This window comes from Parasteatoda tepidariorum, chromosome 6 (assembly GCF_982258835.1).
Source record: "Parasteatoda tepidariorum strain Cologne lab strain chromosome 6, Ptep-v5.0, whole genome shotgun sequence".
In the NCBI taxonomy this organism is placed as follows: domain Eukaryota; kingdom Metazoa; phylum Arthropoda; class Arachnida; order Araneae; family Theridiidae; genus Parasteatoda; species Parasteatoda tepidariorum.
Genome location: NC_141760.1, coordinates 93,095,203 through 93,116,924, shown reverse-complemented (window position 1 = coordinate 93,116,924; position 21,722 = coordinate 93,095,203). Strand labels below are relative to the sequence as shown.

At 28.1% G+C, this 21,722-nt stretch overlaps 1 protein-coding gene across 1 annotated transcript in view; it reads right to left on the bottom strand.

Moving 5' to 3' along the window:
* Positions 1–21,722, bottom strand: part of LOC107456001 (leukocyte tyrosine kinase receptor) — a 230,635-nt gene that overhangs the window by 22,112 nt on the left and 186,801 nt on the right. Inside the window, exons 21-25 of the mRNA XM_087166185.1 lie at positions 19,979–20,108; positions 15,351–15,448; positions 2,959–3,051; positions 1,240–1,341; positions 753–887 (exon numbers count right to left, since the gene is read on the bottom strand). Of these exons, the coding sequence (XP_087022311.1) occupies positions 753–887; positions 1,240–1,341; positions 2,959–3,051; positions 15,351–15,448; positions 19,979–20,108 (558 nt within the window). The remainder of the gene's footprint in view (positions 1–752; positions 888–1,239; positions 1,342–2,958; positions 3,052–15,350; positions 15,449–19,978; positions 20,109–21,722) is intronic.

Below are 21,722 nucleotides of genomic sequence, written 5' to 3'. Positions count from 1 at the left end.
TTTCCCGCCCAGGAACAATGTTTTCATGGGACACATTAGGACCCATAATCCTCATAGAACAATCCCTGCCGTCTGTAAGCTACTTGAACATAGTTGCAGACCAGGTTCACCCATTCATGGTAACAGTTTTTCCTGCGGAGGATGGTGTTTACCAACAGGATAATGCATGTCATAAGGGTCGAATCGTCATGGATTGGTTCGAAGAACATTCCAGTGACTTTCAAGTCATGTCTTGGCCTCCAAATTCACCTGACCTTAATCCAATAGAGCATTTGTGGTCCTACTTGGAAAACCAAATTCGTGCTGCCACGCTACCCCCTCGCAATGTGAGGAAATTGCAGGACCAGTTGGTGAGCGCTTTGTACCAGATACCTCCGACTACCTATCAGCATCTTGTGGAATCAATGCCACGGCGGGTGCTAGCAGTTTTGAGGGCTAAAGGTGGTCCTACATGTTATTAGCAGGGTGGTAATAATGTAATGGCTCTTCGGTGTATGTATAAAGAGAGATTTTTTCTCTTTACAAGTTTAAGATATAAATAATCTTATTAATTCAGTTTTATTTATTCACTTTGGTGCTTTCTTTTTAAGGCATTTTCAACACCAGAAATTGTTTACATAAATCATATAAATTTACCTAATATATTAAGTTACTTTTTATTTTCATTTATTTAAAAAAAAAATACTTATTTTTATTCTGATACTTGTTGAAAAAAAAAGTAATAAAAAATAGTGATTTTAAGCGTTACTTACATTGGTGCAGGGCAGTTAGTGGGAGGCTCTAAACGGCCGCCAGAAGTCACTAGCTGCATGACTTCTTGATTTCCTCTTCCAGGATATGGCATGTATCCTAAGGATATAACTTCCCAAAGGAGTACTCCAAAAGACCTAAAAACAAATAAAAGTTTGAATATTTATCAGGTAAATAAGATTTATAGTACATAAAATCCACGTTTTATTTTTGTTATTTTTTTCGTATTCTAATATTCGGATATGAGCATTATACTACATCATAGTAGTTAAGAAACACCCTGCATGTACTGAAATACATTTTTTGGCGCAACTAAATTAATTTACCTTGATCTAACATGTACGGGGCATGTACTCTTTTTAAGGCAAAAACAAGATTTAAAAAAAAAAAAACAGTGAGTTCAAATTATATCGCGCTGACTATATTAAACAAATCTTACACCTGGCAAAGTTAATCAACAACAACAAATGACTGTATAATGATTCTTACCATACATCGGTCTTCGATGTGAATACTCCATCTAAAAATGCTTCAGGTGGCATCCATTTTACAGGTAGAACGGCTTTTCCGCCTTTCCTGTAGTAATCAGCTCTGAAAAATAATCACATATGTTTATACACTTACAAAATTTGTTAATAAATCACGCGTGGAATAATAAACAAGCATTAAGATGTCATTTCAGATTAAGTGCAATTTTTCAGATACATGTACTAAGATGTAGTGCGATTTTCAGATGTAAGTACTAAGATGTAGTGCAATTTTCAGATCCAAGTACTAATTTGTAGTGCAATTTTAAGATTAAGTGCGATTTTTCAGATCCAAGTACTAAGACGTAGTGCGATGTTTCAGGTACAAGTACTAAGATGTAGTGCGATTTTCAGATGTAAGTACTAAGATGTAGTGCAATTTTAAGATTAAGTGCGATTTTTCAGATCCAAGTACTAAGATGTAGTGCGAAAAATAATCACATATGTTTATACACTTACAAAATTTGTTAATAAATCACGCGTGGAATAATAAACAAGCATTAAGATGTCATTTCAGATTAAGTGCAATTTTTCAGATACATGTACTAAGATGTAGTGCGATTTTCAGATGTAAGTACTAAGATGTAGTGCAATTTTCAGATCCAAGTACTAATTTGTAGTGCAATTTTAAGATTAAGTGCGATTTTTCAGATCCAAGTACTAAGACGTAGTGCGATGTTTCAGGTACAAGTACTAAGATGTAGTGCGATTTTCAGATGTAAGTACTAAGATGTAGTGCAATTTTAAGATTAAGGGCGATTTTTCAGATCCAAGTACTAAGATTAAGTGCGATTTTTCAGATCCAAGTACTAAGATGTAGTGCGATTTTCAGATCCAAGTACTAATATGTAGTGCGATTTTCAAATGTAAGTACTAAGATGTAGTGCAATTTTAAGATTAAGTGCGATTTTTCAGATCCAAGTACTAAGATGTAGTGCGATTTTCAGATGCAAGTACTAAGATGTAGTGCAATTTTAAGATTAAGTGCGATTTTTCAGATCCAAGTACTAAGATGTAGTGCAATTTTAAGATTAAGTGCGATTTTTCAGATCCAAGTACTAAGATTTAGTGTGATTTTCAGATATAAGTACTAAGATGTAGAGCGATTTTTCAGATGTAAGTGCTACGATGTAGTGCATTTTTCAGATACAAGTACTAAGATATAGGGCAATTTTTCTTAAATGGAACTTATCAAACCGTGCCAATCTAAGGAATTTTAAGATAATTTTTAAAACGTTCAACATTAACATATATAGAATTAATATGTGGTCAGTTGATGCAAATTTTTAGTAGGAAATAACAACAGATAATTCAGAATGAACGTGTTACAGCTTTTTCTTTATGCTTTTGGCTCCTTTTTGATTAATTTATTCCTTTTATGAACATTGATCTCCCATTATTTGGTACGCAATCAACACTGAAATACGGTTATAGATATAGTCGGTATAGAATGCAGTTCTATCGAATATAGTCGATAGAAAGTTAAACATTGTTGAACGTTTAAGCCTCATTGTTGAGTTTTACCTGATAAAAAAATTTAAAAAAAAAAGTTAGAATCATTTGAAGAAAGCTTTGAAACCAAACAAAACATGAAAAATATACTTAGGGGCCGAAATATAAAAAACTTAACATTCTGTAATAATTATATAAAAAGTATTTTTAAGTGCAAAAAATGACTTACCTATAGATGTCTCGTGCCATACCGAAATCAGCGATTTTAACCACTCTGTTCGCGTCTTTTGTCGTTAGAAGACAGTTTCTCGCAGCAATGTCTCTACAAATTAATAAAGAGAATTCATTGCACTATTTCTCAACTCACGGATGATACAATAAATTTTAAACTACTCATATTTTTAAGGTTTCATACCTTACTACTCATATAATATAAAACTGACTACGCTGTTATATTGATAAATCTTCAGTTAAGGCTGTTTCTGAAAACAAATGTTTTTTTTATTATCTTCCTGATGTTTCTATACATTTGAAAATTAATTTTTTTCAAATTTGTTAAAACGTCACTTCTATCGTCATATACTTTAATTACTTATAGTTATCCTTATACAGTGAAAAACTGTCAAAAAAAACTGTCAGCTCGTGTGCCAGTATGAAACAGTTAATTTCATGGAAAAATACTGTTATTTAAAAATGACATGAGTTTTTGGGTGGATAAGTACTGTTATTTTAGCAAATAAATTCTATTAGTTTAACAAAAAAATTGCCTTTTTTAACAAAAAAAACTATATAAAAAAAACTATGTCAACATTATGGTCGGCGCGGACCGAAAGCAGAGTTCACATGCCCAGTCAGCGCTGGGATTCGAACCCAGGGCATCTCCTTGAGAGGCAAGCACTCTGTCTCATGAGACATTGTAGCTCTTGTGATTGGTTACGAGGAAATGTCTTTATCTTAAAAGTCTTACTAAATCATACTTAAGTGTAAAAACGTTTAAAGCTATATTGGCTTACTCTTATAAGAATGTCTGGCATTTAACGTACCGAAAATTGTATCTAAAATCAGAAAATAATCAAGTAGAGTATCAATCCGACAGTGAAGTCGAATCGCAATTTTATTTATGCGATGTTTCAAGGCCATAAAATAATTTCTGAAAAGTAAGAGCAAGTATAGAAAATAATCGCAAAATGATTTGAGAAAAGATAAAAGTTTTCTTACGGTAAGCAAAACAGAGTAGAATAGGAATCGACAGTCTTAATGAGGGTGACCGTTTAATGAGTTTATAATGAGGAAGAAAAACGGAGAAAAAAATCTTTGTGAAAAACAGCTTTAAATCGTCAAATTTATGGGAAAGGACTGTAAAAAAAGCGGTGATTCTTACAGCGCTCGTGTAACGATTAAATTTTTTTATCAAAAAATATTTTTCATCAAAGAAATGAAAATTCCACAGTTTAAGTGCTTTTAACTAGAAGGAAAGTTTTAGTTCCAACCTATATGCACTAACGAGCTAAAGGAATTGTCTTTTTTCATTCTTTTTCCTTTTTTTTTAATGGACAAATACTTAAATTCTTTCTTTGAAAAATCGCCAATTCCATGAGGTCCCCTCCCAAAGATGAAAACCACCCTTAAAATCAAGAAATAATTTTCCATTTGTGCCTATAAAAGACCAAACAATTCAATGTTGGAACAATATTTTAAGTATTAAAAAAAGAACTATATGTTTCAAACACTTCCCATTTCTATGAAACTGTTTCTCATCTTGACATTTTTATGATTAGCCCAAACGCGCTTGTTAAAAGTGTAAAATAATTTTGCCTACTTAAGGTAGGAATAATTGTTATATACCCATAATAGTTAAAAAAAAACTTGCATGTAGTTAAGCCGACGATACGACTTAGTCGATAAAATGCTTTCTCGACGAAGTGGTGTTGATGAAACAACCTGACGATAAAGTGATTGCCGCTGAAATGAACAAGACCTGGCTTAAAGAGCACTAGAATGTGTTTATTCTCAATATCACCAAACTAAACTGTGGCGAGGTCTACAGTGCTCTCCAGTTTTCTAGACTTTAGGTTCTTGGGGTGCAAGAACAGATGTTCCGGTTGTGTGGTCAGTCGAGCACGCAACTTCTAGTGTTTGGGTCCAAATCATGCTTGGTACTTATTTTATCGACCCACTGAGGGAATGAAAATCTGTGTCAACCTTACCCGGTCTGAGGAACGTTACTACCACTTACCCCCGAATTCCTCAGACTTATATTCAAGAATGTGTAGAACTACACCTATGGGCTTATTCTGTAAACTGCTTCTCAATTTATCAATCTTGTACAGATGGCCATAATATAGTTTGTCAATAGAAAGAACTCCCCTCACCTCAAAATCTAAGGTCTGCTGTTATGGAGACAAGAGAGAGCCCATTTCAAAGAGATCTCTCTCTTCTCAACTTGAAATAGTTAAACCTCGAAACCGTAGTCCCTGTCACTGCTCCAGGTGAATAACGAGGTGGTGTTCTTTCCATAGACATACTATACTACAGACAGACCTGGCTGTACCATAGGCAGACTGGCTACCATAGACAGAAATGGCTTTACATAATTACGAGTATTTTCCAGGTTACTTTCTGCATGTCCCGCATTGATCTGTGCTGATTAGATTAATTAATGTAACTGGTGGATTATTTCTCTCTCTCTTTATATTATATATATATATATATATATATATATATATATATATATATATATATATATATATATATATATATATATATATATATATATATATATATATATATATATATATATATATATATATATATATATATATAAAAAACCCAGCCATATTGATTTTTGTAGGAAGAATTCAAACTGTAGCAGGTATGATTTTTGCCTCTTCGAAAAACTTATAAATTAACAAGAAGTGTTAATTACTAAAGATTTATTTGAAATAATTAAGAAGTTAAAAAATTAATAAACATAATTCAATTCTCTTTAACTGCTTGAAATTGTAGAAAAAAAATAATTTTTGAGGAATGTATAAAAGAGAATTTGACTAAGATAAACAGAAGCAGTTTTTAAAAATTTTTTTTAACCGAAATCCTTCAAGAAGTTAAGTGTTATCTTAAAAGTTTAAAAATCCAAGGAAAGCGAAATTTCTAAGATAAGTAAATATTTTTTTTTTTTGAAGTTAGGATTTTATTTGCTATTAATTCCATAAAAAAGTATGTTTTAATCTTACTTTTTCCCAGATATTGATTTTTTAATATAGTGAAATAACTTTTTTCCCTTCATAAAAATGTAGAATCTTTCTTTTCGTAATCGATTTTCGTTATGTAATTCTTTCTAAATAATTTTAAGCATTGCTTTTTTAATTAATAATAGAAAATCTGCAGGAAATAAAATCAATTTAAAAAAAAGCTTTTGTGTTTAAAACTTGAAAAAGAAGATAAAAGATTGCATTCCAGTAACGATAGATAAAAAACATTCTTAATACCGTCTATTTTTAAGAATTAATTATGAAATACTGAATAGTTAAAAGGCTTATTTAAATTAAGCTCCTTAACTATTTAAACCGATAATTAGTTCGGTCAACGATGTTATTGCACGAGCTTTGTTAATAAATAAAAAAAAACTATTTTTTAATAAGTCTCAAATGCTTTTAAATAAGTATAACAGTGTTAATATTAATGTGATAATATTAACTAATGTTAAATATTAAGTTTATTTAATGATAAAAATTGCTGTGCTAAAAAACAATTATTTAAAATAAATGAGTTTAACAAAAAGGAAATAATTCTGTTTTAAATTTTGTTTATCAGACACAAATGTACAGCTTCTAGACATGGTGTTCTGTATTGACCACCTTGAATTATAATTTTAGAGTCTTTGTCAAAAATGGTGTAAAAAAGCATACACATCGGGAGTTGCAAAAAATAAAATAAAAAATACAATATATTAAAAGTTAAAATAAAAATAAATTCTATTAAAAGGTATACACCCTTGGAATTATCAAACTCTATCAAATTCACCATTAGGAAAATGCGTGTACAAAATATCAAAACCTGATTGATTGAAATGTGAAGATGTTTTCAATAATTGTCCTTTAACTCTTCTCTGTTTTCTCCAGTTATCAAATAGGTTTCGATTCTATGTACGCTCGCTTTCCTCAATAGGGATTTCTCGGATTTTGAAAGCCTTTCGTGCTTTCTTTGCCTACTTCTAAAAGTGTGACTTACAATACGTAGGCTTTCTTGTCTCATTTTTAAAAAGAAACCCGACATTAACCCCTATTTGTATTTCAACTATATTACATACTTAAGCATAATATAGTTATTTTGGGTTATAGTTGTTTTTTAAGAATATTATAATTTAGCAGGTAAATAGTTATTTTGGGAGGACATTTCAAATATTATATTTTAACTTTACTTCAAATCACATAATTTTATAGTATGATAATAATTCGAACAGTTAAATTAATTTTAGTTTTTTGCATTCTACCCAAATTCGTTTTCTAAAGACCATGTTTATTTTTTCCATGTAATTAAATGTTTATTTTTGGCTTCATATGAATACTTAAGATTAAGCTTTTAACAAAATATTATGTTGTCTCCTTTAACCCGATGATGCAGAATTTTCATTAAACATACTTTTAATAGTTATTTTTATTATTTTGTATTAATTTGCGCCAAAATAAAGAAACAATATTATATATAGTTATGCTTATGAAATACAGCATGAGACACCGGTGTCCTTTTCTGCGTTAAAAACTTGGATCACTTCCAAACAATAATTTTTAAATTACGCACTTATTTGCAGTTATTTAGATATAAAGAAACAGCTATTTATCATTGAAATTTCTTTAATTTACGAAATCAACAATTGATAAATCTTTTAATATGAATGAAAAAAAATTTCAAACTACTTTTTCTGGATTTTAAATTTTATTTTAATGCGAATTATAATTCCGATAACCTAACAAATTTTTATAACAACCATTAAACTGTTTTACTATAATTAAAAAAGTACCAAAATATATTTTTATTTGTAATTGAAGAGCCAGAAAATAAATATACATAAAAAGGACACCGGTGTCCCATCTGCGTCAAAGATTTAAAAAACTTAGTATTTTAGAAATTTGAATTTTCTTAATTTTGAATTTTTAAATTTTGCACTTATTTGCACTTATTTAGATCTAAAGAAAACTACCATTGACATTTCTTTAATTTACGAAATCAATAATTGATAAATCTTTTAAAATGAAGGAAAAACAATTTCAAACTACTTTCTCTGGATTTTAAATTTTAATACAAATTATAATTCCGATAACCTAACAACTTTTTATAATAACTATCAAACTGTTTTTCGATAATTAAAAAATACCAAAATATATTTTTATTTGTAATTGAAGCGCCGGAATAAAAATATACATAAAAAGGACACCGGTGTCCCATCTGCGTCAAAGATTTAAAAAACTTAGTAATTTAGAAAATTTTGAATCTTTAAATTTTGCACTTATTTGCATTTATTTAGATCTAAAGAAAACTACCTTTGACATTTCTTTAATTTACGAAATCAAGAATTGATAAATCTTTTAAAATGAATGAAAAAAAATTTCAAACTACTTTTTCTGGATTTTGAGATTTAATACAAATTATAATTCCGATAACCTAGCAAATTTTTATCATAACTATTAACCTGTTTTTCTATAATTAAAAAATACCAAAATATATATTTTTATTTGTAATTGAAGCGCCGGAATAAAAATATACATAAAAAGGACACCGGTGTCCCATCTGCGTCAAAGATTTAAAAAACTTAGTAATTTAGAAAATTTTGAATCTTTAAATTTTGCACTTATTTGCATTTATTTAGATCTAAAGAAAACTACCTTTGACATTTCTTTAATTTACGAAATCAAGAATTGATAAATCTTTTAAAATGAATGAAAAACAATTTCAAACTACTTTCTCTGGATTTTAAATTTTAATACAAATTATAATTCCGATAACCTAACAAATTTTTATCATAACTATTAACCTGCTTTTCTATAATTAAAAAATACCAAAATATATATTTTTATTTGTAATTGAAGCGTCGGAATAAAAATATGCATAAAAAGGACACCGGTGTCCCATTTGCGTCAAAGATTTAAAAAACTTAGTAATTTAGAAAATTTTGAATCTTTAAATTTTGCACTTATTTGCATTTATTTAGATCTAAAGAAAACTACCTTTGACATTTCTTTAATTTACGAAATCAAGAATTGATAAATCTTTTAAAATGAATGAAAAAAAATTTCAAACTACTTTTTCTGGATTTTGAGTTTTAATACAAATTATAATTCCGATAACCTAACAAATTTTTATCATAACTATTAACCTGCTTTTCTATAATTAAAAAATACCAAAATATATATTTTTATTTGTAATTGAAGCGTCGGAATAAAAATATGCATAAAAAGGACACCGGTGTCCCATTTGCGTCAAAGATTTAAAAAACTTAGTAATTTAGAAAATTTTGAATCTTTAAATTTTGCACTTATTTGCATTTATTTAGATCTAAAGAAAACTACCTTTGACATTTCTTTAATTTACGAAATCAAGAATTGATAAATCTTTTAAAATGAATGAAAAAAAATTTCAAACTACTTTTTCTGGATTTTGAGTTTTAATACAAATTATAATTCCGATAACCTAACAAATTTTTATCATAACTATTAACCTGCTTTTCTATAATTAAAAAATACCAAAATATATATTTTTATTTGTAATTGAAGCGTCGGAATAAAAATATGCATAAAAAGGACACCGGTGTCCCATTTGCGTCAAAGATTTAAAAAACTTTTTAATTTAGAAAATTTTGAATCTTTAAATTTTGCACTTATTTGCATTTATTTAGATCTAAAGAAAACTACCTTTGACATTTCTTTAATTTACGAAATCAAGAATTGATAAATCTTTTAAAATGAATGAAAAAAAATTTCAAACTACTTTTTCTGGATTTTGAGTTTTAATACAAATTATAATTCCGATAACCTAACAAATTTTTATCATAACTATTAACCTGCTTTTCTATAATTAAAAAATACCAAAATATATATTTTTATTTGTAATTGAAGCGTCGGAATAAAAATATGCATAAAAAGGACACCGGTGTCCCATTTGCGTCAAAGATTTAAAAAACTTAGTAATTTAGAAAATTTTGAATCTTTAAATTTTGCACTTATTTGCATTTATTTAGATCTAAAGAAAACTACCTTTGACATTTCTTTAATTTACGAAATCAAGAATTGATAAATCTTTTAAAATGAATGAAAAAAAATTTCAAACTACTTTTTCTGGATTTTGAGTTTTAATACAAATTATAATTCCGATAACCTAACAAATTTTTATCATAACTATTAACCTGCTTTTCTATAATTAAAAAATACCAAAATATATATTTTTATTTGTAATTGAAGCGTCGGAATAAAAATATGCATAAAAAGGACACCGGTGTCCCATTTGCGTCAAAGATTTAAAAAACTTAGTAATTTAGAAAATTTTGAATCTTTAAATTTTGCACTTATTTGCATTTATTTAGATCTAAAGAAAACTACCTTTGACATTTCCTTAATTTACGAAATCAAGAATTGATAAATCTTTTAAAATGAATGAAAAAAAATTTCAAACTACTTTTTCTGGATTTTGAGTTTTAATACAAATTATAATTCCGATAACCTAACAAATTTTTATCATAACTATTAACCTGCTTTTCTATAATTAAAAAATACCAAAATATATATTTTTATTTGTAATTGAAGCGTCGGAATAAAAATATGCATAAAAAGGACACCGGTGTCCCATTTGCGTCAAAGATTTAAAAAACTTAGCAATTTAGAAAATTTTGAATCTTTAAATTTTGCACTTATTTGCATTTATTTAGATCTAAAGAAAACTACCTTTGACATTTCTTTAATTTACGAAATCAAGAATTGATAAATCTTTTAAAATGAATGAAAAAAAATTTCAAACTACTTTTTCTGGATTTTGAGTTTTAATACAAATTATAATTCCGATAACCTAACAAATTTTTATCATAACTATTAACCTGCTTTTCTATAATTAAAAAATACCAAAATATATATTTTTATTTGTAATTGAAGCGTCGGAATAAAAATATGCATAAAAAGGACACCGGTGTCCCATTTGCGTCAAAGATTTAAAAAACTTAGTAATTTAGAAAATTTTGAATCTTTAAATTTTGCACTTATTTGCATTTATTTAGATCTAAAGAAAACTACCTTTGACATTTCTTTAATTTACGAAATCAAGAATTGATAAATCTTTTAAAATGAATGAAAAAAAATTTCAAACTACTTTTTCTGGATTTTGAGTTTTAATACAAATTATAATTCGGATAACCTAACAAATTTTTATCATAACTATTAACCTGCTTTTCTATAATTAAAAAATACCAAAATATATATTTTTATTTGTAATTGAAGCGTCGGAATAAAAATATGCATAAAAAGGACACCGGTGTCCCATTTGCGTCAAAGATTTAAAAAACTTAGTAATTTAGAAAATTTTGAATCTTTAAATTTTGCACTTATTTGCATTTATTTAGATCTAAAGAAAACTACCTTTGACATTTCTTTAATTTACGAAATCAAGAATTGATAAATCTTTTAAAGTGAATGAAAAAAAATTTCAAACTACTTTTTCTGGATTTTGAGTTTTAATACAAATTATAATTCCGATAACCTAACAAATTTTTATCATAACTATTAACCTGCTTTTCTATAATTAAAAAATACCAAAATATATATTTTTATTTGTAATTGAAGCGTCGGAATAAAAATATGCATAAAAAGGACACCGGTGTCCCATTTGCGTCAAAGATTTAAAAAACTTAGTAATTTAGAAAATTTTGAATCTTTAAATTTTGCACTTATTTGCATTTATTTAGATCTAAAGAAAACTACCTTTGACATTTCTTTAATTTACGAAATCAAGAATTGATAAATCTTTTAAAATGAATGAAAAAAAATTTCAAACTACTTTTTCTGGATTTTGAGTTTTAATACAAATTATAATTCCGATAACCTAACAAATTTTTATCATAACTATTAACCTGCTTTTCTATAATTAAAAAATACCAAAATATATATTTTTATTTGTAATTGAAGCGTCGGAATAAAAATATGCATAAAAAGGACACCGGTGTCCCATTTGCGTCAAAGATTTAAAAAACTTAGTAATTTAGAAAATTTTGAATCTTTAAATTTTGCACTTATTTGCATTTATTTAGATCTAAAGAAAACTACCTTTGACATTTCTTTAATTTACGAAATCAAGAATTGATAAATCTTTTAAAATGAATGAAAAAAAATTTCAAACTACTTTTTCTGGATTTTGAGTTTTAATACAAATTATAATTCCGATAACCTAACAAATTTTTATCATAACTATTAACCTGCTTTTCTATAATTAAAAAATACCAAAATATATATTTTTATTTGTAATTGAAGCGTCGGAATAAAAATATGCATAAAAAGGACACCGGTGTCCCATTTGCGTCAAAGATTTAAAAAACTTAGTAATTTAGAAAATTTTGAATCTTTAAATTTTGCACTTATTTGCATTTATTTAGATCTAAAGAAAACTACCTTTGACATTTCTTTAATTTACGAAATCAAGAATTGATAAATCTTTTAAAATGAATGAAAAAAAATTTCAAACTACTTTTTCTGGATTTTGAGTTTTAATACAAATTATAATTCCGATAACCTAACAAATTTTTATCATAACTATTAACCTGCTTTTCTATAATTAAAAAATACCAAAATATATATTTTTATTTGTAATTGAAGCGTCGGAATAAAAATATGCATAAAAAGGACACCGGTGTCCCATTTGCGTCAAAGATTTAAAAAACTTAGTAATTTAGAAAATTTTGAATCTTTAAATTTTGCACTTATTTGCATTTATTTAGATCTAAAGAAAACTACCTTTGACATTTCTTTAATTTACGAAATCAAGAATTGATAAATCTTTTAAAATGAATGAAAAAAAATTTCAAACTACTTTTTCTGGATTTTGAGTTTTAATACAAATTATAATTCGGATAACCTAACAAATTTTTATCATAACTATTAACCTGCTTTTCTATAATTAAAAAATACCAAAATATATATTTTTATTTGTAATTGAAGCGTCGGAATAAAAATATGCATAAAAAGGACACCGGTGTCCCATTTGCGTCAAAGATTTAAAAAACTTAGTAATTTAGAAAATTTTGAATCTTTAAATTTTGCACTTATTTGCATTTATTTAGATCTAAAGAAAACTACCTTTGACATTTCTTTAATTTACGAAATCAAGAATTGATAAATCTTTTAAAATGAATGAAAAAAAATTTCAAACTACTTTTTCTGGATTTTGAGTTTTAATACAAATTATAATTCCGATAACCTAACAAATTTTTATCATAACTATTAACCTGCTTTTCTATAATTAAAAAATACCAAAATATATATTTTTATTTGTAATTGAAGCGTCGGAATAAAAATATGCATAAAAAGGTCACCGGTGTCCCATTTGCGTCAAAGATTTAAAAAACTTAGTAATTTAGAAAATTTTGAATCTTTAAATTTTGCACTTATTTGCATTTATTTAGATCTAAAGAAAACTACCTTTGACATTTCTTTAATTTACGAAATCAAGAATTGATAAATCTTTTAAAATGAATGAAAAAAAATTTCAAACTACTTTTTCTGGATTTTGAGTTTTAATACAAATTATAATTCCGATAACCTAACAAATTTTTATCATAACTATTAACCTGCTTTTCTATAATTAAAAAATACCAAAATATATATTTTTATTTGTAATTGAAGCGTCGGAATAAAAATATGCATAAAAAGGACACCGGTGTCCCATTTGCGTCAAAGATTTAAAAAACTTAGTAATTTAGAAAATTTTGAATCTTTAAATTTTGCACTTATTTGCATTTATTTAGATCTAAAGAAAACTACCTTTGACATTTCTTTAATTTACGAAATCAAGAATTGATAAATCTTTTAAAATGAATGAAAAAAAATTTCAAACTACTTTTTCTGGATTTTGAGTTTTAATACAAATTATAATTCCGATAACCTAACAAATTTTTATCATAACTATTAACCTGCTTTTCTATAATTAAAAAATACCAAAATATATATTTTTATTTGTAATTGAAGCGTCGGAATAAAAATATGCATAAAAAGGACACCGGTGTCCCATTTGCGTCAAAGATTTAAAAAACTTAGTAATTTAGAAAATTTTGAATCTTTAAATTTTGCACTTATTTGCATTTATTTAGATCTAAAGAAAACTACCTTTGACATTTCTTTAATTTACGAAATCAAGAATTGATAAATCTTTTAAAATGAATGAAAAAAAATTTCAAACTACTTTTTCTGGATTTTGAGTTTTAATACAAATTATAATTCCGATAACCTAACAAATTTTTATCATAACTATTAACCTGCTTTTCTATAATTAAAAAATACCAAAATATATATTTTTATTTGTAATTGAAGCGTCGGAATAAAAATATGCATAAAAAGGACACCGGTGTCCCATTTGCGTCAAAGATTTAAAAAACTTAGTAATTTAGAAAATTTTGAATCTTTAAATTTTGCACTTATTTGCATTTATTTAGATCTAAAGAAAACTACCTTTGACATTTCTTTAATTTACGAAATCAAGAATTGATAAATCTTTTAAAATGAATGAAAAAAAATTTCAAACTACTTTTTCTGGATTTTGAGTTTTAATACAAATTATAATTCCGATAACCTAACAAATTTTTATCATAACTATTAACCTGCTTTTCTATAATTAAAAAATACCAAAATATATATTTTTATTTGTAATTGAAGCGTCGGAATAAAAATATGCATAAAAAGGTCACCGGTGTCCCATTTGCGTCAAAGATTTAAAAAACTTAGTAATTTAGAAAATTTTGAATCTTTAAATTTTGCACTGATTTGCATTTATTTAGATCTAAAGAAAACTACCTTTGACATTTCTTTAATTTACGAAATCAAGAATTGATAAATCTTTTAAAATGAATGAAAAAAAATTTCAAACTACTTTTTCTGGATTTTGAGTTTTAATACAAATTATAATTCCGATAACCTAACAAATTTTTATCATAACTATTAACCTGCTTTTCTATAATTAAAAAATACCAAGATATATATATTTTTTGTAATTGAAGCGCCGAAATAAAAATATACATAAAAAGAACACCGGTGTCCCATCTACGTCAAAGTGTTTAAAAACTTAGTAATTTAAAATTTTTAATTTCTTTAACTTTGAATACTGCGTTCTAAGGATATTGGTATAAAATGATTCTATTTTGTGGTATTTTATGAGATATAATCAAAGGCAGCTTTAGCTAAAAATTGTTTTGCTCGCAAATGCTGTACTTTTTCATAATATATAGAGCTTCTGGATATGTCATAATCTGTAAAGTGCTATAAAACCAAATCTTCTAAAAGTTTCCATTATGATAAGAGGCAGCGTATACTTAGGCAATAAAATATTTCCTTGTTATATTTTTACGATGCATGGTTATAAAAGCGACTCTATATTTACCTGTGGATAAAATGGTTTTCTTCTAAGTATTGGCAACCAGTGGCAACATCTAAAGCCATTTTCAGTAAATCACTGATGGTCAGTGTTGACTGTTTATTCTGCAAAGAGCGGAAGGTTAAAAGTATTACTCCTTACAAGTCCTAAATTATTGTTTTTGGAGATTCGATTAATCCTTTAATCAGTACTTAAAGTACATCAGCACTTTAAGTCTAAAGAAACTTAAATTAGATAAAGTGGATATTATGTGAAGAAACTAAAGATAGTTCTTTTTAAATAATGTTTTATATTTAATAACCGTAGTTGAACAGCCGTCCCAATTTTAAGGGTTTACGACTATTAATGTTCAACTTCATAGCTTTGTAATTTTGAACCCAATCCCGAAGATAAGGGAACTCCTGGATCAAGTATCGGGAGAAATATGCCTTCGTGGATGACTTTTTGACGGAGCTAACACGCATTTGCGTTACATGGAGAGGAAAACCACGATAACCTCTCAGGGTTAGCCTGACGGCAAGGGGACTTTAACCCATGATCCGTCTACCACTGAAAGTATTTCACGTTAGCACTGTGGCCGGTGCAAGCCCGGATGCGGAGCTCGTATCCAATGGGATTCGAACCCGGTTCGCCGCATTGGAAGGCGAACGCTCTATCCTCTGAGCCATTGCGGCTCAACTAAAGATGGTTTATCAAAGAAAATGCTTTTCAATGTGAGTTTGTCGATCACACAGTAAATAAGATCACACATATATATTTTTACGTATGTACATTGAGCCAAAAGAAACGGACCACGCAGAATAACTTTTGACCCAATGATCGGATTTTCACGTTCTAGGACTTACTCTTAATGATTGGAGGGAGTGGCCTAAAATATGCTAATTAATAAATGTAAACGATTTTTTGAGTTTCGAAATTAGACACAAAAACGCCCTTTCTCTGAATACCCTTTTTATGACGGATACGGATTTCTGACCTTCAGAATATAGGGGTAGCAGCAACCTAAAAAATATGGTCCCCATAGTTGGTAAAGAGAGCGATCCAAACGAATTAAAAAAATTTTGCACACAACTATAAAATTCATTCGCTTAAAAATAATTGAACTAAACGTAAGATTAAAATCAATTAAAAAAAAGAGTAATATTGCTTACGGCCCTAACGATATTTCTTTTCTTTCTTGAAACAGTAGGGTGTTTTGTTAATAGTTCTATATTTTAAAGTAAGAAAATGAAAGTTTTTTGCCATAGAGTAGAGTTGCCTAAATCGTAGCTCCAGAAAATCGTACTATCTTTGATTTCTAAAGAAGCATTGCATAGCGAATGCTATAGTGGATAAACTAGGAAGTTTTTTTTTTCCCACATGGAGATTCGTGCAGAAGAAACAATTCGCTGTGTACTTGCATCATGTTTTAATTTAAGTGAGCCAGTTTATAATGTAATTTTTGAACATCCTATGTTATAATATAGCAGAACTAAAGTAATGTACAAATTATACAAAGCATCATGCAATTCATAAGCTACTTATTTTATCATGTTCTACTTGCTTGCTAACTATTGTTTGAGACTTGGAATAAAGTTTTACATAGTTTCATTGTTTACATTGTTTAAAGCTTTACATAGTTGCCTAAATCGTGCCGCGTCTGCAGTCCTAAATAGTACCTGTACGAGTTGACAGCAATGTATCAATTTCATCTTGTTATTTTACTTTGTTACAGTCATTTCTCATTCATCATTGAAGATGATGAATGAGAAACAAAATGCGACGTAACAAACGACGTAAACAACGACACTGAAAACAACGTGGGTGGAACTTACGATTTTTAAATAAAGTAAATTTTTCAAATGTAATTGCCTTTGAATTGTTGCAGATAAAAGTGTAAACTTTAAAAGTGGAACTTTAAATAAGGTAACTTTCCTTTAAATGCATTTTTCTAATTCCCAATCTTTCTAAAAACCAAAAATTAAAAAATACGCTAGATTTTTAATAAATAAATAAACTATTGCATTTAAATTAAAATCAAGCATTTAAGACTACTCAAATATTTAACAACTATAGTTCTATCTGAAATTTAGGTAAATGTAGTGGACTAAACTCTATTAGGTTCAGAATGTATGAATAGAAAGCAACAATACAGATGGCTCTAATGACATATCTTATTTTTCTTAAAACAGTAAGGAAGTTCAGAAAATCGATTTTGAGCTTGAAAGGAAATAATATCGATTAAAACTATCGAATTTGAAAGCGGGCTTCCAAGAACCAAACTTAGAAATCAATTTTAAGTTCGAAGAATAATCCATCATTAAACAGAAGTTTAAGAGAGGATAGTAGTTATAGAAACAGTTACGTTGTTAATCATTCTTGTTGCTAATCGTTCATGTTCTATTATTAATACTTCCAGGAAATTTCCTGGCAATAATTTTGTTTCCATTTTTGAAAAGAAGTACGATAGTTAAGATGTATTTGATTTTCAGCAAATAGGTCTTCTAAAAGGTTACGGGAAAAAGCAGATAAACACCACTTCGAAGAGAAATGGAAGCATTGCTATTGTATCGACGATGAAGACAATACTCCAAATAGTCGGTCATCAGGTTTAGTTTTCTCAACAAAAGCGTCTACATTTTTTCAAGGAGCTAATTAACTTTATAAATCGCTCACAATAAAATTTTGCAATTGAAAGTGTTGCGAGAATTTATTTCTTCCAACAAGATTACACTTAGCTTATACTGAGAATTATAGTTCGTTGACCAGGAGTTGGAACTTGACTCCACCGCCTCAGACGCAGAAGAGCACTGTTTGTGTTTGGTGTCCTCCTCGGACGCCGAACACAAACAGTGACTTCTTTTTCAGTCACTTACTTCACTTTATCATTTGCTGTTATACCTTTCGTTTCTCTAGCTAATTAAATATGTTTTAAATTTAAAAACTGCTGTTTTCTCAGCAAAATGTCTCAAAAAGGACAAACTATTCACTCAACAGGGAGAAATATCACGGTGCGAAATATCATCAAATTTATGCAATATTTAATGTTAAAAAAAATGCAGATAAAGTTTGCGAAATAAATATTTTTGCCATACGATCACCAAGTAGCAACCTTGTTCAGAATTGCTCTCAACTTTCTCCCAAAAATAGCGAAATAGTATCGTCGCATACCATGTGATGAAGGCGGAGCCAAGTGCCAACTCCTGGTGAACGAGCTATACCTGAGATTCTGACAATGTTGGTGGCGAGTTTTATAATCTGAGTTCCAGTTTGGCTGAAAAATAAAGGCAGCCGTTGCACAGTTCTGACCTTATAATGCAGTTGGATTCGATCCTAACCTCCACGGTTTTTTTTGGCAAACAACTGTTTGTTTGCGGAAGTGATTTATTAACTAAAACAAGCAACCAACTTACTTACTGAGATCTCTTGTAATCATTTTTGTCTAAAACTTAGCATTGGTGACAAAGATCATGTTATACGGTATCGTTCGTTTATACCAGTGTCTATAATAGTTAGTTAAGTTAATAAAAGATTAAAACTAATTGGATTTGTGTGAGTCAAGGATTTTGTAATTTTGACTTGTCCTTACGCATAAAACAAATAAAATAGTGAAGTTCTGTTGTTTCTATATGCTTCACAATGAAATGAAGTTCTTTATGCTTATCCATTGAGCTCACCTATGATTTTTCTCTTCATTAATCTGTGAGTAAAAATGCCAGTTTGTACGCCGAAATTACTAAAAACCCTTAGTATATTTGCGAAAAAAATTAACTGACAAAAAATACAAATAGTTCTTTTTTATTGATCTTCAATAAAAATCTATTTGTTTTCAATGTATGTGCAATGACATAACTTAGCTATATTTTACTTAATATCTTATCTGTATACAAAATATGTAATTGATTTAAAATAGAAATTTGTAGCTTTAGTCATTCAACATTTGTGGTAACTAATAATAGATTTGAAAATTCTTAATTTAAGAAATACGAATCTGGAATTGTAAACAATGAAATCAAAAATTTTGAGACAGTTTAATCCAATTCATGTTTTTAATACTTAACTAAATAATATCTCACACAAAAGTGCTCCCACAATTCAGTGGTTAGAACAGAAGAATTCTACTCAAAATGTGCGGTTTGAATCAAATTCCCACCTTTTAAATAATGATTTCGTTATTTTCTTTCTATATAAACTGTATGCAAATGATTTTATATTTTCGATTGCTGTTGGCCACAAAGTGGATGGGTGGAATTTCGAGTTTTGAAAAAAGTTTAAGAAATTTTTTTGTCAAAAAACTTTTTTAAATGAAAATAAAATGTTAACTGAACGAACTTCTAAAAACTCAGCGGTACAAATATAAATAGAAAAAAAAAACGATTTTTCTGAATATTTAGGAAAAAAATTACATCGAAGCTAGCCATTTGCACGCTCGTCAGATCATCCGACAAATTTTAAAACTAAAGATATTCAAGTAACTCTCTTAATGGAACATTTTAATTAACACAAGCTTTTAACTATCTAATGAAGGAAACTCTATTAAAAGCTTAATCAGAAAGTTGTACAACACGGCATTTTGCGGTCTGTCGTAAAACAGGAGACCTGTTACTCTTGGACATGGACTATAAAATGGAGTCATTAAAAGAGAGAGGACTTACTGGCCTTGGACGACACTCCCTGAGGAATGATTTGAGGTCTCCACCAGGAAGAAGTTCCAAGACGATATAGCGCGGCATTTTGTCGAAACAGACACCGATAAAGCTGACAATGTTAGGATGACTGAACTTGCTGACATGAAAGAGATTAAGGCAGATTAGTGACTTTGAAACGTTAATCAACATTCTAAATCAGCATATTCTTAGATTGGAAACATAATTTCTAAGACATGTGATCATATATGGCAACGTTACTTTTAAAAAGTAACGAGTAAAAGTACAAGTATTTTTAAAAAAAGTAACGAGTAAAAAGTAAGAAGTTCTTATTTTAAAAAGTAACGAGTAAAAAGTACAAGTACTAAACAAAAAAAGTAACGATTTAAAAGTACATTTCTAGGAAATCGAAAATTCAAAGTAACCTAAAATTTTATTGAGTAATATTCTTATGTTCTTTAATGTTTTTGCAAAATTGCTGTTATTTATTTAATTATTTTTAATTTTGAAAGTTATGGACATCAATTTATTTTTAAATTCGGAAGAATATCATAGTATAATTTCATAATATAATCGTATAATATAATTTCAAAATCAAATATAATTTTAATATTAAACTTTTTATGGATTTGCACGAAAAAGAAATTTTATCTATTGATTTTAATTTTTAGTTTATTATTTAAATTACCATTGATTTAAAATTGTTTTACTCTTTAGAAACGCGTTTTAAAAACGCAAACATAAACAAAGCAAACACGGGGTTTCAGATAGCTTTGTGATCTTTGAGCTAGTAAAAAATAATTGAATGCGCAGTATAAGTTGAAACAGAAGGTATTTAAACACGAAGTAAGCTGTGAATGCATATATATTGCAATCACATTTTTTTTTAAAGAAAGCTTACCGACTTTTAGAAAAAAGTAACGATTTCATTGGATATTTCCGTTACAAATATTTTTACTTTTTCCCTAAAAAAGTAACGAAAGTACTAAATTTAAAAAGTAACGAGGTACAAGTAAAAGTACGTACTTTTTACTTGTACCGGCGGTACAAGTAACGATAGTAAAATTACTGCCATGTATGCATGTGATTGTTATAATTAGTGAAGTTCAGAAAAGTTTCCAACGGCTGTTCTTCGAAAGCTTCATTGTTATATGGAATTACATTTTTTTACTAAGGAATATATATAATTTAATAACGTATGTAGGCTTGCAACAATTATTCATGACAGTTAGGTTAATATCACTGTTCTGTTTTAACGTCTGTGAGTTTGTTAGAATTATTTATGACTATTAGGTTAAGTTTTATCCCACTTTTGACAGTGCTCTCTATTGCTGATGTATGAATATAGTTCGGAATGTCCCTATGACGTACAGCCGCAATTTTAAGAAAATGATTAATGATTGTTATTTATTTTTTTCAATCCTTTGAAGCAAAATTAAGTAGCCATGCTAGTTTAAACTATAATTTTGTTGGAGAAACACGATATGCTGTGCAATTATGAAAGAAAGGGAAAAAATACCATCCAACTTAAACAAAACTTGTCAAACTCTATTGTGAGTTATATATATTTTTAAAGCTTATCAACCTAAGTAAACAGTAGCAATGTTACAAGTACAATTCTTTTCTGTTGTGGCTGAGATCAGACATATAACTGAAACAGTAAAAACAACTTTGATGGTCGAGAGCAGACATTCGATTTAAGCAATAAAAGAACTTTTTGGATGAGATCAGACATACGACTGGATCAGTAAAA